The sequence below is a fragment of the Sylvia atricapilla genome, chromosome 19 (genome assembly GCF_009819655.1).
Source record: "Sylvia atricapilla isolate bSylAtr1 chromosome 19, bSylAtr1.pri, whole genome shotgun sequence".
Classification (NCBI taxonomy): domain Eukaryota; kingdom Metazoa; phylum Chordata; class Aves; order Passeriformes; family Sylviidae; genus Sylvia; species Sylvia atricapilla.
The window spans coordinates 4,104,467-4,119,686 of NC_089158.1; the positions used below are offsets into that span (position 1 = coordinate 4,104,467).

General features: G+C 58.7%; 2 protein-coding genes across 3 annotated transcripts; both read right to left on the reverse strand.

Moving 5' to 3' along the window:
- Window positions 1–349: 349 nt before the first annotated feature.
- Window positions 350–8,085, reverse strand: ALAD (aminolevulinate dehydratase). Its single transcript, XM_066332546.1, has 12 exons — window positions 8,035–8,085; window positions 4,633–4,774; window positions 4,412–4,462; window positions 3,637–3,733; window positions 3,139–3,274; window positions 2,646–2,729; window positions 2,429–2,517; window positions 2,117–2,172; window positions 1,360–1,447; window positions 803–889; window positions 546–675; window positions 350–469 (listed from the first exon to the last, which is right to left on the reverse strand). Exons 2-12 carry the CDS (start codon window positions 4,743–4,745, stop codon window positions 396–398), a joined length of 1,005 nt encoding a protein of 334 aa, XP_066188643.1. The 5' UTR covers window positions 4,746–4,774; window positions 8,035–8,085; the 3' UTR covers window positions 350–395.
- Window positions 8,086–9,246: 1,161 nt separating this feature from the next.
- On the reverse strand, window positions 9,247–13,423 carry POLE3 (DNA polymerase epsilon 3, accessory subunit). Of its 2 annotated transcripts, XM_066332549.1 has the most exons (5): window positions 13,403–13,423; window positions 12,885–12,960; window positions 12,105–12,190; window positions 11,357–11,475; window positions 9,247–10,882 (listed from the first exon to the last, which is right to left on the reverse strand). In XM_066332549.1, the coding sequence occupies exons 2-5, from the start codon at window positions 12,948–12,950 to the stop codon at window positions 10,722–10,724; spliced, it is 432 nt and encodes a 143-aa protein (XP_066188646.1). In that variant the 5' UTR covers window positions 12,951–12,960; window positions 13,403–13,423; the 3' UTR covers window positions 9,247–10,721. The 2 variants fall into 2 exon arrangements, with proteins under 2 accessions (XP_066188646.1, XP_066188645.1); XM_066332548.1 differs by lacking the exon at window positions 13,403–13,423 and having other exon boundaries at window positions 12,885–13,004.
- Between the last annotated feature and the right edge of the window lie 1,797 nt (window positions 13,424–15,220).

Below are 15,220 nucleotides of genomic sequence, written 5' to 3' on the forward strand. Positions count from 1 at the left end.
GTCCCAGGGGCAAAGTCTGCGGGGCCGGGGCAGTGACACTCCCCACGTGGGTGCTGCAGCGGGGCGAGCTGGGGCACCGGGGCTGGATCGGGGCAGGGTGTCCGGGACACGGCCGGGGTGTCCGGGGCGAGAGCACCGCTGGAACGCAGGCGCGGGCTCGCGGTGCCCCCGCGTGTCCCGAGGTGCGGGGCGGTCCCGACGCTTACCGGGCCGAGTCCTGGTGGGCGGGGGCTGCGGGCTGGGGCTGCGCCGGGACCCACCTGCGCCGCTGTCCGGAAGCACCGCCCCTCCCGGAGAACCCTCCCAGCCCGGAACACCCGCCCCTCCCGGAGAACCCTCCCAGCCCGGAATTCCCTCCCAGCCCGCAGAACCCGCCCCAGCCGCAATGGCCGCACTCAGTGCCGGCCCTTCTCCTCCCGCAGCCAGCGGAGCAGCTGCGGTGTGAAGTAGGTGATGATGATGTCGGCCCCTGCGGAGAGACGACACGCTGGAGCCAGCCCAGGCACACGGGGGATAGAGAGGGGGACAGGGGATCGCAGCCTCACCTGCGCGCCTGAAGGCCGTGATCGCCTCCTGCACCGCCGCCTCCAGGCTGAAGGCGCCGGCCTGCGCCCCGTGCCACAGCATGGCGAACTCCCCCGAGACGTGGTACACGGCCAGCGGGTGCGTGGGGTGCTGCGGGAGCGCGTCAGCGGCGGCGCCAGCCCGGCCCGCCCGCGCACCGCCGATGCTCCAGCGCCCGTCCCGGCGCACGGACCCCCCGGCCCCTGCCCACAGCCCTCCCTGCCACGCGGGTCCTCACCCGAGCCTTGACGTCCCTCACGAGGTCCAGGTAGGGCATCCCCGGCTTCACCATCAGCATGTCCGCGCCCTCCCGCACGTCCCGGTCCTGCCGCGGCAGCGCGGGGACAACAACAACTGGATTTTCCCCAGGAGTTTGGAGCCAGTGGCTGTTGTCCCCAGGAGGGATCACAGGAGGCCGGGAGCCCCTCATGGCCAAGGTGGCTGGTGCTCCCCATGCCATACAAGTGGTGTCTGGGGACAGCTTTGTGTCCCTGCACCTGACACCCCAAGCCACAGCAGGGCACGGGCAACTGCACGGCTCCCAGTGCTCAGCCCTCGGGCACACACCGGGACGGACCAGCTCTGCCAGGCTGACGGGCCTCGTGGTTCTTTGGCTCATGGAAGGGGAAGGCCCTTGACCATTTGTCTCCCAACCTTTTGTTCACCCCAAGCTCTAAGGAGTGTGATCACCCATGCACAGTGTGAGGGTGTCCCACCCCAGAGCATTCACCCCACTGAGGGTGTCCCACCCCACAACCATCACCCCACAGCCACAAGCCCGGAGCCCACGCTCACCACAGCACGCACGGCCAGGCCCCGGGCGCCCGGGGGCAGCTGGTAACAGCGCCGGTCCCCAAAGGCAGGTTTGGACAGCGCGGCGTCCCTGCAGAGGGGCAGAGGGCAGGGGGTGAGGAATCCCTGCCTCCCACCTCGTACAGCTTCAGAAACACGAGGACAGGCCAGGACAAGCATCTGAGTCACCGAGCCAGAAAAAGGGGGCACTCCTGATGCAGTTCAGCACCCAGGGATTGCTCTGGGAGGTCCTGCAGGCCCAGGCTGGCCCTGGGAGCTGTTTCAACACCCACTGTCCTCCCCATGCCCAGAGTCTGGGTAAAATTGTGTTGGGTTCTTTTCCAAGACAGGTTCCTCAGGGATACCCTGCCAGGGTCAGGCTGTCCTTGGGACAAGGTCTAACAGCTGACTAAGCTGAGGCTTGTCCCTGAAGTCACCCTGTGGGGCAACTGACTCCTGAGACTCCTGACTGCTTCTGGAAGCTGCAAGCAGCTCCCTGTCTGCTTGCCTTGCCACCAGCACCTGAGCAGGTGAAGGGCTGGGATGAAAGATCACCCTTCAGTGACCTTCCCGCCAGCCAGCCTCTCCTGGGCAAGGTTCATTTGTCTCTTTTTGCACGGAGAAGTAGGAGTAGGGTGCTGCAAAGTGACCAATGTGGCCTCATGTGCAGCCCAGGCTCTGGGCAAAGCTCCTTTCCCAAGTAACTCCCTGGGAATGCACTCCCAGCAGCTGGGCACACGTGTCCGAGGGACAGACCCACCTGAAGGGGCCGTAGAAGCACGAAGCAAACTTGGCGCTGTAGCTCATCACTGAGACCTGCAGGGCAGAGAAGGGCCGTCAGGGCTGGGAGCTCAGGCCACATCCCAGTGCTGGGACAGGACAGATTCCCTCCCACAGCTTTATCCTCCCCCTGCCAGAGGTCTGGGCCCAGCCAAGGCCAGTGTGTGCTGGGGCAGGGCAATGCCCCTGGTACCAAGGGGAGGTTTGCCCCTCTGCCACTTGCCCTGTCCCCTGAGCTGCAGCCTCCAGGGATGTGGCTTGTGCCTGTGGCACAGGCAGGTCCCCAGCTCACCTTGTTGCCCAGGTCGTTGGAGATCAGCGCCTGCTTCATGGCTGCAATGCGCCCGTCCATCATGTCCGAGGGGGCCACGATGTGGCAGCCTGCAGGGACAGACAGGGCAGGGCAGCACTCCCAGCTGGAGCCAGCCTCAGTCTGCCTTTTTACCCAGAGCCAGAGAGGGGCAGCTCTGTGAGCCAAACTGGGGGGGTCACTGCCCGGGGCTCCCCACCTGCTTTGGCATAAGCCAGTGCCACCTCTGCCAGCCGCTGGCAGCTGAGCTCGTTCTGGATGGTGCCGTCTTCACGCAGGATGCCTGGGAGACAAACCTGGGGTTACACAGGGGAGGGACAGCTGGTGCCTCAGTCCCCAGGGAAGTGTGGCTGTGGGGACAAGCTGTGGAGATGCTCAGGGCAGCAGTGGGGAACTTGATGTGTTAAGGGAGGTGGATAAGGGAACCCTCTGGGGAGTGGACACAGCATGTGGGTGCTCCAGGGAAGGGAAGGCAGAGATGGGAGACACAGAGGTGTGCTCAGGGAGGGTCTGAACCACCTGTGTCTCCCACCCTGTGGTCAAAACCCAGGAGAGGTCACCCAGGATCAACTACACCAGTAGAGTAGGAAGCAGGAGCTGACCAGACCCTCAGCAGAAGATGGCAAATCCCAGAGGCTCCCAGAGGCAGGAGAAGGCCCAGGGCACAGCCCAGCCCTGTGACCCGTGCTCACCACAGTGCCCGTGTGAGGTGTAAGGGCACAGGCAGACATCACAGGCAATCAGCAGCTCTGGGAAGGTGGAGCGGATCTTCCTGATGGCCTGGATGGCAGGAGTGCCCTCGGCATCAGCAGCAGAGCCTCTCTCATCCTGTGAGGGCAGAAACACCTCAGCTTGCACAGCTCTGACACTTCCCACTGGTTCCTCTGTGGCAGCCTCTGCCTAGGAAGTGTTTCCTGAACTGTGGGATCCCAAAGGCTGGATGGTGTGACCCCACTGAAGGAAAAGGGTGACGGGCAGCTAGGGCAGGTTTTGGGGCCACCTGCAGAGCTCTGAGGACTTTCTTGGCATCACTGCAATTTCCCATTCCCACGTGCTGTGCTGAGTGGGCTGTAATCACAGCCAGAGACCCTGAACTGCTCCTGTTTGGTCGGGAGACCACCCCCCACCCAGCCCCACGTTGCTCTGACAGCCCTGTGGCTGTCCCAGCACCCCCACACACGTGCACTGACCTTGTGGACCTTGCTGGGCACCCCAAAGATGAGCACACACTTGAGGCCATCGTCAACAAGGGGCCGCAGCATCCCCTCCAGCTTGTTCACTCCATACCTGGGCAGGGCAAAGGGAAGCAGCTGCCAGGCCCCCAGCCCTGCTCCGTGGGGAGAGCTGCCCTGGGGCTGGGGTGCTGACCTGTGAGCAATCCAGCATCACCAGGCAGTGCCTGGAGGCGCAGGGGAGGTATTGCCTGAACACTGGGAGGAACAATCTGAGCCCTTATCTGGGGCTCCAGGAGCACTATCTGCCCGGCACGGACACTGCTCTGGAGGGATGGGCATACCCTGCCCTTGGCTCCCTTATCTTGGTGTCCCTGGTGCACATCCAGCCCACTTTCCCATCACAGCAGCCCTGCCCAAAGCCCTGCCAATGTGGCAGCAGATGCAGAGGGGAGCTGCCAGATCCATTGCAGGCCCAGATCCCACGTCCTTGCAGCGGTTTTGTGGCTGCTGCTGGAAACCCTGGTCACTTCCAGCCTCCCTCTGCCACAGCCTGGGAGTGCTCTGGGACAGAGCCAGACCCTGGGGCTGTCCCTCCCAGTACTGACACTTTTCCAGCATTCCCTGCATGATTCCCTCCACTCCCTTATTGGATGAACCTTCCCACTTTGCCAGATGCTGGGAGATCTCCAAAGCAGGAACCAGAGGGCTGGGAACCTCCCCCTGGCTCATGCTCAGGGCATAAATGACCCAGACACAGGGCACAGCAGCCACTGGAGGGCTGGATTCATACCTGGCTTGTCCAGGGAGGCTGGGAATTGGCTCCACGGCATCAGGGCTGTCACTGTGGGAGGGGACAGAGACATGAGCACTCAGTGTGGGAAGGAGGCCTCTCTCCCAGACCTGTCCAAAGAGCTCTGAACCTATTTAAGAGCTCAGGGGGCTGCAGGGATGGGCCCAGGCAGTCACCCTGAGGCAGGTCCATCCCTGCCCCGAGAGCTGGGGCTCACTCACGTGACAAAAATGGGGTAGATGAGGTTGGAGGCATCAAAGGTGGTGGCTGTGCACTGCCAGGAGCGCAGCACGGGGTGGAAGTAGCCGCTGTGGAGAACAGAGTCTGCCTGCATGGTGGGCTCTGCTGTCAGGCAAGGAGACTCTGAAACACCAAAACAAACCAGCGGGGCCCTGGTGAGCTGCTGCTCTTGGCACACGTGAGGAGGGGCTGGGGTCCAGGCAGCCACTGCAGGACTGAGCCTGTCCCATGCCAGGCCATGAACTGCAGCCCAGGCAGCTCCACCCCACCTACCCCGGGCACCCAGGGGTGCTGCAGGACCCCCATCAGCAATTACAGCACAGCCCTTTAACAGGGGTGCCAGTGACTCCACAAACCTCCCAGTTCTGTGTGTGAACCCCCCATTTTCAGCCACTGACCATCTCCCCCAGCAGAATCATGTTCACCCTCCACAGGCTCCTTTCCCTGAGCCCCAAGAGGGTAATTCTTCACTCATTTTACTTTTCCTTAGTGCTGAGAAACTGTGTGACAGTTTTTTGTATGGAGAGGATACAGAGCTGCTCTGTGTGATCTTTCAGGTCCCTTCCAACCCAAACCATTCCATGATTCTGTGTAGCATCACACATTTATGGCTGCAGTGTGAAGGTGCAGTTACAGAAGAGTAGGGGCACTGGAGGAGAGAGGCACAGGACCATCCAGGCCTCTAAAGCTATCACAAAATTCTCACAGTTACACAACTCCAGTGGCCACTTAACTGCTGGAAAACGAAAACCGTGGAGCTGGGCAAAACTGATTTCAGAGGGAACAAAACACACATAAATCAGTCATTAGCTATCTCATGGCTGAGGCTTCTTCTGTAGCAATGTTTTCTTCTCTAGCAGATCTAGTAGTAATTCTGTGATCAGACCATTAAGAATTACACTTCCACGAGGGCTCAATTCCCACCACCACGCTGCTGGTGGATGCAATGGAAGGGGCCGTGGGAAGGGAGCTCTCCTGGGACGAGGTGTTTGGCTGCAGTGTAGAGGAACAGCTGCACAACCTCAACAAGGGACTGTTTGTGCAGAGCAGCTCCAGGGACTTCTGGCTACTCACACAGAGCTACAGCCCCTGAACACCCAGTGCAGAGGAGCTCGAGTGCCCTGGGAGACAAAGCAAATTCCTGCTGAAGAACCTGGATTTTTGGGAGCTGGAGCCTGAGAGAGGTGGGCAGGAGCAGAGCTGAGACAGGATTCTGACAGAGCAAGTGGATTCCTGTGAGTATCCTGGGCAGGGCTCCCCCAGGGAGATGGAACAGCAGGAGGATGGCACCCATCTCAGGAGCAGCCTTGGTCCCATCCCAGGAGGGGTTAATCTCGCTGACCCCCAGCGTGCATCCAAACTCTCCAGAGAACAGAGTGGGATCGGAGTCTCTCTGCAGGCACAGCTCCCAGCACAGAATCCAGGGGACAAAGTTTTACACTGGCACCCAAGACACCAGCCAGTAATAAGAGCTGGGCAGGAGACAGCTCAGTTCTTCTGGAAAACCTTTAATATGAGGTGTGTCACCTATTTTACATGCTCAGAACACTTAAGATGTTCTAATATGGAGCCAAGCTCTGTCAGAGCACCCCAGTGCACAGGACCCTTGGAACGAAGGGGAATTGTGTTCAGTCCAGGGCTGGAGTTGAGCCTCTCATACCCCAAAGAATCATTTCTGCTTGGAGATGAGGAAAGGCCCCTCTTGGTTAGACATATAAAAACCCCGAATAAAAACATAGGTGGTGCTCGTGGGGGATGCAGAGCAGCTGACAGGCACGCTGACAGCACCAGGGCATCCTTTGGCAGGTCATTTTTAGCCCTTGGAACGCTGCCGCCCCAGTCCTTACTCCAGGGACAGGGACAGCCCTCGGGTGAACCGGAGTTGGCAGCTCCAGCAGGCGCCTGGCTCCAGGCAGGGCTCCAGGCAAAGGCAAACAAAGGGCTCAGTGAACAAAACCCACCTCGAGAATCCAAAAATGCTTTAAACAGTTAATCCCAGCAGAGGGAGGGGAGGGGGCCGGGTGGGACCAGAGGCACCTGACTGGATGGGACAGATAGAGGCCACAGCTCCAGAAACCGCGCTCTGGAGGAGGCGGAGACGGCACCGGCTGGGATTGCAGTGCCCAGATAAGAGCGGCACGGGTGGGTCCCAGGCTGCTGGGCCGGGTCCTCCTGCCCAGCCCCACGTCCAGGACAAGCTGCTGGACACGCTGGGCAGCCGGTGGGACGAGGGCACCGGGGTGGCACAGCCGGGGACATGGGGGAAGGAGGGCAGGGCGGCGGGGCGAGGCTGTGCCGTGGGGACACTGCGCTGGGGCCGTTCCCCTCGGGATGCCGCAGGGCTCTCGGCAGAGCAAATTAACCTCTCCTCAACATCCAAGGCCCAAACCTGTGTTTCTAAAGCTCTTCGCTCCGGGCAAAGTTCAAGGACAGGTCGGCAGCAGAGCGGCTTCACCTTTGCTCCTCCGCACCGGGAGCGGTCCAAAGGCGCAGCCCCGACCCCGCGGCTGTGCCCAGCCCGGGCCTGCGGCACTGCCCGGCTGCCTCGCTGCTCTGCGGGGACGGGGAGCGACTTCCCAACGGGACAACCCGACACACGCCGGCCCTCGGCCCCGGCACCGGCGGGACAATTCTCGGGAACGGGCTGGAGGCAGAGCCGGCGCTGCTCCGGCCCCCGACAGCTCCCCAGGAGCTGGGAGCGTTTGTTCCCTCCCGTCTCATCCTGGCAGCAGGAGGTGTCCCAGCATTTCAGGACACACAGGCGCACGTGGCCTCAGACGTGAGCACAACTCTTTAGCTAAATCCCAGGGACATGCAAGCTCCCAAAATCCCAGCTGGGGACGGACCGCGGTGTTCTAGGAAAGCGGAGCTCCCCAGGCACACAACGGAGCTGTGGCTTAATTCACAGCCACTAATGAAGGCCAAGCCGTTCCAGGGTTAATTAAGAGCTACCTACGAAGGTCAAGCTGTCAGGGCAGGTTTCCCGCTCCAGAATGGGAACAGGGATGCTCAGGAGTCTGGAATTACAGCCCAGGACAAGCGGGAGCTCGGCACCAACGCCAGCTCGCAGCATCACACGCTGCTCGCTGCGTCCCCCGCCGTTGCCACGGTGACCGTGCAAAAAAAGGAGTAAAAACCGAGCAAAACTTAGCAAAACCTGGGTTGTCCTTAATGCCTTACCCGGGGCTGCCCTTCTTGCCTGCAGCCGAGCGCGGCCAGGCCCTGTCCCTGGAGTCATTCCCCGGCAGCACTGCAAGGGGCCGGGGTCGGGGGTCGGGGGCCGGAGGAGGGCCGGACGGCCCAGCCCCAGCTCTGGTGCCTGCCCCAGCCCCGTTCCCAGCCCCGTTCCCGGCCCCGTTCCCGGTCCCGCTCCCGGCACTCACCGATCGCCGCGTCCGCTCCGGCCGTGCCACAGCGCCCGCGCGATTTGCATAACCACGCCCCCAAAGGGCACGGCCCCGCCCCGCGCGGAGGGGCTGGCGGGAAGTCTCGCGGGGGGAGCGCGGGAAAGGCGGCGCGGGGGGAGCGGGGCTGGATTGGGGCGGGGACGGGGACGGGGACGGGGACGGGGACGGGGACAGGGACAGGGACAGGGACAGGGACATGGGGGGGATATGGGGGGACATGGGAGGGACATGGGAGGGACATAGGGGGACGTGGAGGGGACATGGGGCACGGCCTCGGGGGACATGGCCCTCGGAGCGCTGCGGGGACAGGCTCTGCTGCTGGGGCCAAGCAATCGGTTCCGCAGTGCTGTAGGGGCACCCACAGCCAGGTTTGGGGGTGCTGCGGGTGGACTCAGGTTTTGGGTTTCTGGGGGGATTGGAGCAGAGCTTTGGGGTTCTAGGGGGGGTGCAGAACTCAGGATTGGGGGCTCATGGAGGCTGGAGCAAAGCTCTGGGGTGCTGCAGGATGCCGAGCCAGGTTTTGGGGTGCTGAGGGGGGCATGGAGCAGGGCTTTGGGGTGCTGGAGGTCTGTGCAGTCCAGTTCTAGCGCGCTGTGGGAGAATCTGGAGCCAGGTTTTGGGATTCCGGAGTGGTTGGGGCAGGACATTGGGGTGCTGTGAGGGTTTAGAGTGCTGGAGTGTTTGGCTGAGAGGCTGTGGTGGTGCAGAGCAGGGTGTTGGGGTGCTGCAGAGACAGCTGGAGCTGGGTTTTGGGGTGCTGGGGGTCTGCCAGGCCCAGGAAGCCCAGAGCCCTGCCTTGGTCTCTCAGAGCAGAGGAGATACCAGGATCAGGTTTGGTGCAGGACACTGTGTAACTCCCCAGCAAAGCATCATTCCCTGGCTCACTCCAGTGCAGAAAGCCTGGATCCAGATCCTGGATCTTCCCCAGCCTAGAACCTCTCCCTGGAGTGAGGGTGAGCTGAAGGCTCCTTCTCCCAGCAAACATCAGCGACCTGGAAATCCCCTCCTCACCCCCAGAGGCCAGGCTGCAGCAGCCTTCATCCTCCCCTCATCCTCCTCCATGTCAGCTGCCCCAGAAACCATTTCCCAGAGCATTCCCTGCTGCCTTGGCTGCATGCTCTCATCCCACTTATGCAACCACAACCTGCTCATTTTATAACTGATTGAAATAGGAGACTCCATTTCTGTAAAAAAAAATGTGGCTTTTATTTAGATCTCATTCCCTTCCGGAATATGCACCCCAGATATGTGCTGAAGAGAAAAAAAGGAGAGGAAAAAGAGCTGGAAGGTGGGTGTTTATCAGAGATGTTGGGAACAAATCAGCTCAGGCTTTCCACAGCCTGACTGAATGCCAGCAGAAACTAGACAGTAGAAAATCTGTGTTGATTCAGTTCTTTTCACAAGTTGGGCTTCTCTGCATATGAAAATCCAGTGTGCCAGAAAAGCAGGAAGGCAGGGTGGTTCTTGTGGGTAGCTGCCACCATGTTTTGGTGGAAAGGATCCAGGATTCCTCACAAATGCTGTTTTAAAACTGCACATCATCAAAACTCGGAGGTTTTAAAAATATCTAAAACTTTCTGAGTGAGAAAGGCACAGAACTAAGAGTTCAAGTGGAAAAGCACAAACCTACACTAGCACAAGGGATACCAAGAGCTTCTCTCATCTTTCTTGCAGGAGCCTTTTTTTGACACCACATGTCCCCCAAGGTGGACACACACTGCTCCTGCTGCCCTCCCAGAGGCATCAGTGTTCTGGAATGACCAGGCTACAGAGAGACCTTGGATGAAATTAGGTCATTCCAGCTGGGAAAAGAGGAAAAAACAACCACCACAATTTACCACTCTGTTCTATCCCATCTCAGCTTGCTGCAGGAGCTGCTGCTGCAGGGGGACAGGGGACACCACCAGACCCCAGTGCCACCACTCACCTGTCACACCCCCAGCACTGCACAGAGCCACCTGTTTTCAGCCCTGCTCCTCATTTTAGCCCCTCATTGTGCTTCAGAATTTAAATCAATCTCCTCTTTGTCTCTCAAGGCTCTCAAAGACTCTTTCAGCGTCCAGTTTACACCGTCAGCACTGTGCGTTTATCAGATTTGGGTTAGTTTGGGTGAGTCAGTGAGTGAACTCAAGGTCCCTGTACAGCCACCCTGAGCTGCTGCTCAGGCTGAAGGACACAGTGTCACTGTCACAGTACAGCAGGGAGAGAAGGCACAGCCAGGATGCAAGGAAACAAAGGGAAGAAAACTCACTTGGATCAAAAGCTTCAGTGTGCAGCTTCCAAGACTCAGGACATCATCACCTATGTTCTACACCCCAGAAGTGATCTATGAAAGATCTATTGGATTCAGCCCCTTACATTCAGGAGTCTCATGTTCTCCTGGCCAGTTTCTGCACTGAACACCCACCAGTTCTTTTTTCCTCTCTTTCAGAGCCAGCCCAGCATCAAAAGCCCAGGTAGCCCCTGCCCCCCAGGCACAGGGAGGAGCCACCCTGCCACGGGAAAAGCTTCAGCTGAGTCCTTTGTGTACAAGTTACAGGCCAAAAGGGACAGGCCACAGAGGGGCAGTACAAAGCTCTGATGGAAACCAGGGGACATAGCAAGGTCGATTTACAGCGTTTATATCCCTCTGAGCACACCCCAGCCCCTGCCCGTGAGCCAGCTCAGTTATCCACCTCTTCCTCTTCATTTTGTTCTTCCTCCTCCATTCTTTCATCATCCTCATCATTGTCCTCCTCTCGGCTCTTATCTTGCTCCTCCGAGTCTGTCTTCTTGTCTTTATCTTTCCTGGCCTCCTTCTTTCCTTTCTGCTCACGCCTGTAAACTGGAGGAGAGGGACAGTGAGGGGTTGGTGCAGGCACGGACAGGTCAGTGGCTGAGGTCCAATGTCCACTTGCTCTCCCGGCTTTCGAGGGGAGCAGGGAACTCAGAGCACAACTCACCCTACGAGCTGAGCTGTGCTGAGCAGCTCCATAGGAAATCAGGTTAAATTTCAGCAGAAAAATGCTGAAAAGGATGCAGGAGGTCACATTTACAGGCAGCACCTACGGCTTTCCTTAGATAAACATAATAGGGGAGTGAGAGCAGATGAGACTTTCTCAATCCTCATCAGTTGTGCAATAATGTTATCCCAGTCCCGTTAAGGTGCACATTAGTTATTCCCCAGGCAAACTGCAGTGTAGGATGCTGGGCAAAGAGAAGAGAAACAAGACAGGCAATAAGTGTTGCTTGTCCAGCGTTCCAGGAAAACAGGACTCAGTGCCTCTCAGAGTCCCTGGACACCCGTGGAGCACAGTACCTTCCAGGGATTCCTTCAGAGGGGCCACAAATCTCTGGAACTCCATCTCCTCCATGGCAGACAGCACATCCCCAGCATTCAGGGTTTTCCTCTTCCCCTTCATGGCAAAGTTATTTGCACTAGGCAGAACCAAAGTGAGAGGTAATTGGAAACTGTTAGCAACTCCATCTTGTTTGTTAAACTCACAAGGAACTTTAAAAAGCCATCCCCTAAACATTTAGGGGTTTTTTATCATTTACTAGAGGAGGTTTGAGACATTTTTGTTTACACTGGCTTTCCCACAGTGTTAGTTTTTGCTTGCACAGACCTTTTCTACAAGCAGGAGGACAAAGCCTGAACCTTGTCTGTGACAGTTCCACACAGCCCTGGAAGCACCTGACACTAGAGAAGTGACTGCCTGCAGAGAATATGCCAAACCACCCCAAAAATGTGACTGTGTCCTCTGTGGCAGCTCTTGCCTCAACACAGCTTCATGATGAAGAGCCAGAAAATGAGTCAAGTGCTCCTGCCTTTGCCAGGGAGGCTGTGCAGCTTTGCTCTCAGGTTAATGGCAGTTTGGGACCCCTCTTTTTGGGCCATGGCCGTGTCCAGAGCCCAGCTACCTTCCCATGGGATGCTCTGGGAAGCCTAAAGCCACCTGCTGCAGCCTGCCAGCCTGGTTTATTTATATAAACAGACAATACAGGAGCCAACAGTGGGCCAGAGTCCCCAAGCCAGCAGAGGTGAATCAAGTGCCCCAGTGACTTACCATGATGTTGCATACAGCACAAACACACTGGCTGCTCGGGAGATGGCACTCCGGGCTTCTTTGGAAATATTGACTCCATCAGGAAGCTGAAAAACAAATCTAGTTTTTAATCAGCAGCTGCTAAAATCGACTTAAACTCACCTAATTCATGTGTCAGTTTGTTAAGGCACTCAGAGGGCCCAGAAGAACTGGGGACTGCTCTGGGGTACTGTCACAGGAGCTCTGCTCCCAGCTGGAAGCCAAGGGCAGTAGGGATGTGACCCTCAAAGGCACAGAACTGAGCAGAAGCCCAGTGACTCGAGTTTGGGGTCTGGCCACTATCTCCAGGTAACTCATGCTGTAACTATGCAGCTCCTGACACGCCTGCCAGGCCCAGATCAGCTCAGCAACACCTCAGAGCTCCAGACCAAGCGTACTAAATAACCACTGGGAATCACTCTGGGTTTTTATATGAACACAGATTTGTGTGCTGAGGTTTTGGGGGGCCTGGTTCTGGGAGCTGCACTGGTGGAGCACCCCTTGGGACACTGCTGCGAGTGCACCCGACTGGGGCCAGGCCGGAGCAAGGGCCCCGCGGGCGGGGACACGGCTGGGGCCAGGGCCCGGCGCTCCCGGGGCCGGCATCTCCCGGGGCCGGCATCTCCCGGGGCCGGCATTAGCCGGGGCCAGGACCTCCCGGGGCCGGCATCTCCCGGGGCCGGGCTCTCGAGAGGCCGGGAGCTCCCGGGGCCAGGGCCCCCACACGCCCCGCTCCGCTGGGCCGCGGGGCCCGGCACCCACCGCCTCCTTGATGATGCGGGTGATGACGGCGTTGGGCAGGTTCAGGTCCTCCGGTCTCTCCGCCATCCTGGGCCTCCTGCAAGGCAAACGCGGCGTCAGGGGCGCGGGGACAGCGGGGACCCCGGCGGGACACGGGGACAGCGGGGACCCCGGCGGGACACGGGGATCTCGGCCCGGCCGTCCCCAGCCCCGGCTGTCCCCGGCCCGTCCCCAGTCCCCGGCCCGGCCCGTCCCCAGTCCCCGGCCCGTCCCCAGTCCCCGGCCCGTCCCCAGTCCCCGTCCCCAGTCCCCGGCCCGGCCGTACCCAGCCCCGTGCCCGTTCCCGTTCCCGTTCCCGTTCCCGTTCCCGTTCCCGGCCCGGCCGTACCCAGCCCCGTGCCCGTTCCCGTTCCCGGCCCGGCCGTACCCAGCCCCGTGCCCGTTCCCGTTCCCGGCCCGGCCGTACCCAGCCCCGTGCCCGTCCCCAGTCCCCGGCCCGGCCGTACCCAGCCCCGTGCCCGTTCCCGGCCCGGCCGTACCCAGCCCCGTGCCCGTGCCCGTTCCCGTTCCCGTTCCCGGCCCGGCCGTACCCAGCCCCGTGCCCGTGCCCGTTCCCGTTCCCGTTCCCGGCGCGCACCGCGGCCCGGCCCCAGCGGCGGGAAATGGCGGCGGCGGGGGGAGCGCGGAGCGGCCGGGGAAAGGGAAAGGGAAGGAGGGACAAGGAGAGGCGGCAGTATGAACAGGATAAGGGCAGGGGCAGGCATGGCTGTAGGTGGAGATGAAAGTGTAGGGCCAGGTGATGGGAGAGGGACGGGTGGGTGGGCAGGGACAGGGTCAGGTGATGAGACAGGGACAGGTGTAGGTGAGGGGACAGGTGAAGGTTCAGGTGTCGCTGAAGGGACAGGGACAGGTGACGGTTCAGGGACAGGTGCAGGTGGTTAGCCCATGGTCACTGTGGGGTGCTGGGGGCTGAGGGGCTGTCGGGGCTGGGAGCAGAGCCAGGGCACAGGGGCGGCCTGGGCACGGGGAGCTGCTGGAGCCCTGGGGCAGAGCTGGCTCCTGTGGGGATGTGACCAAGGTCCTCCAAAACCCTTGGCATCGATAAGACTCCCTCTAACACTGTCTGACACTGTTACTGAGTAAGGCATGACCGTGTCCTTGGCCAAGAGTATGTGTGGCTGACAAAGTTCCAGCCTCTGCACCGATGCAGATATAAAACTTTTTCACTTATTTATACATTTTTAGCAAATAAATTAATGTTCTTTGGCTCTAAGTTACATAATTATCTTCATTACTTAGCATTCTATCTGCTCTTAGTTGTTAATTTCTCACTCTTTATGCTAATCTGGTGCACATACTTTATTACTTTAGTAATCTTTTTTCTCAGTCGGAGATTCTCCAAGTTTCCAGGCCTTAATCTCTGCTTTTCTCCTTACTCCAACACCCTTGAAGGGTCATAAATTTAAAATCCCAGATGTCCAATCTTCAACTCCCTTTAGCTTTTATTGAAGCTTGGCAAAGTTACTTTTAGCAAACTTGATGGTTTGGTTATTTAGGGATCAAAGTAATTGTAAGAGCTTGTGAAGAAACTTACCTAGTGCTAGCTGAAAGCGAGTACTGGTTGCAATTAACTAAAACAGTTAGTTAGGAAAGTTTCATCATTTCCAAGAGGAAATAACAGCTGTTTTCCCCCACATGGGTTTCTGGCCTCTTCCCTGTGAGGGCACAGGGTGTGTGAGCTCCTCCATCACTGCCCCACTGACCCTAAACCCTGTAATTCCATGAGACTTTATCCCTGTTGATAACCTGACCAGGTAATTAAGTAAGCTCCGAGTGCAAGAAAGCAGATTAATTCAGTGCTGTGTTGGAGCGATATTTGAAATTATGATCAGTGATTGGCAGCACAGCTCTTTTCCATGGAAAATGGGCATTTTCTGTTCTCAAGGGCAGTGTTACTGTTGTAGGCAGAGTTCACAGAAACTTGTGAGCCCAGGTGAAGGTGACTGTGGTGGACACAACACTGTGCTGGGAGAAGCACACACCAGTACAGCAGGGCCTGTGTGAGCCCTGGGTGACTGTTCCAGTGATTGGATTAATGAACTCCACCCCTGCTGTACAAATTGTATGTGAGTTTTGTTTTCAGCTCCTTTCCATGTGCTCTGTTGTTAAGCCTGGCTGCTGGGTGTCCCTGGGCGGATGTGGCAGTGCTGGCAGTGAGAGCTGCTGTGACAGTGACCATGACATGGATCCTGGACAGGCGGGTGGCTCTGAGCTCTTGGAGCCCTTGGGAGCCACTGCTGCTCATTTTGGTTTCTGTTTTTTGGAGCATAAGGTGTTTTTGTCCATGAACTGAGAAC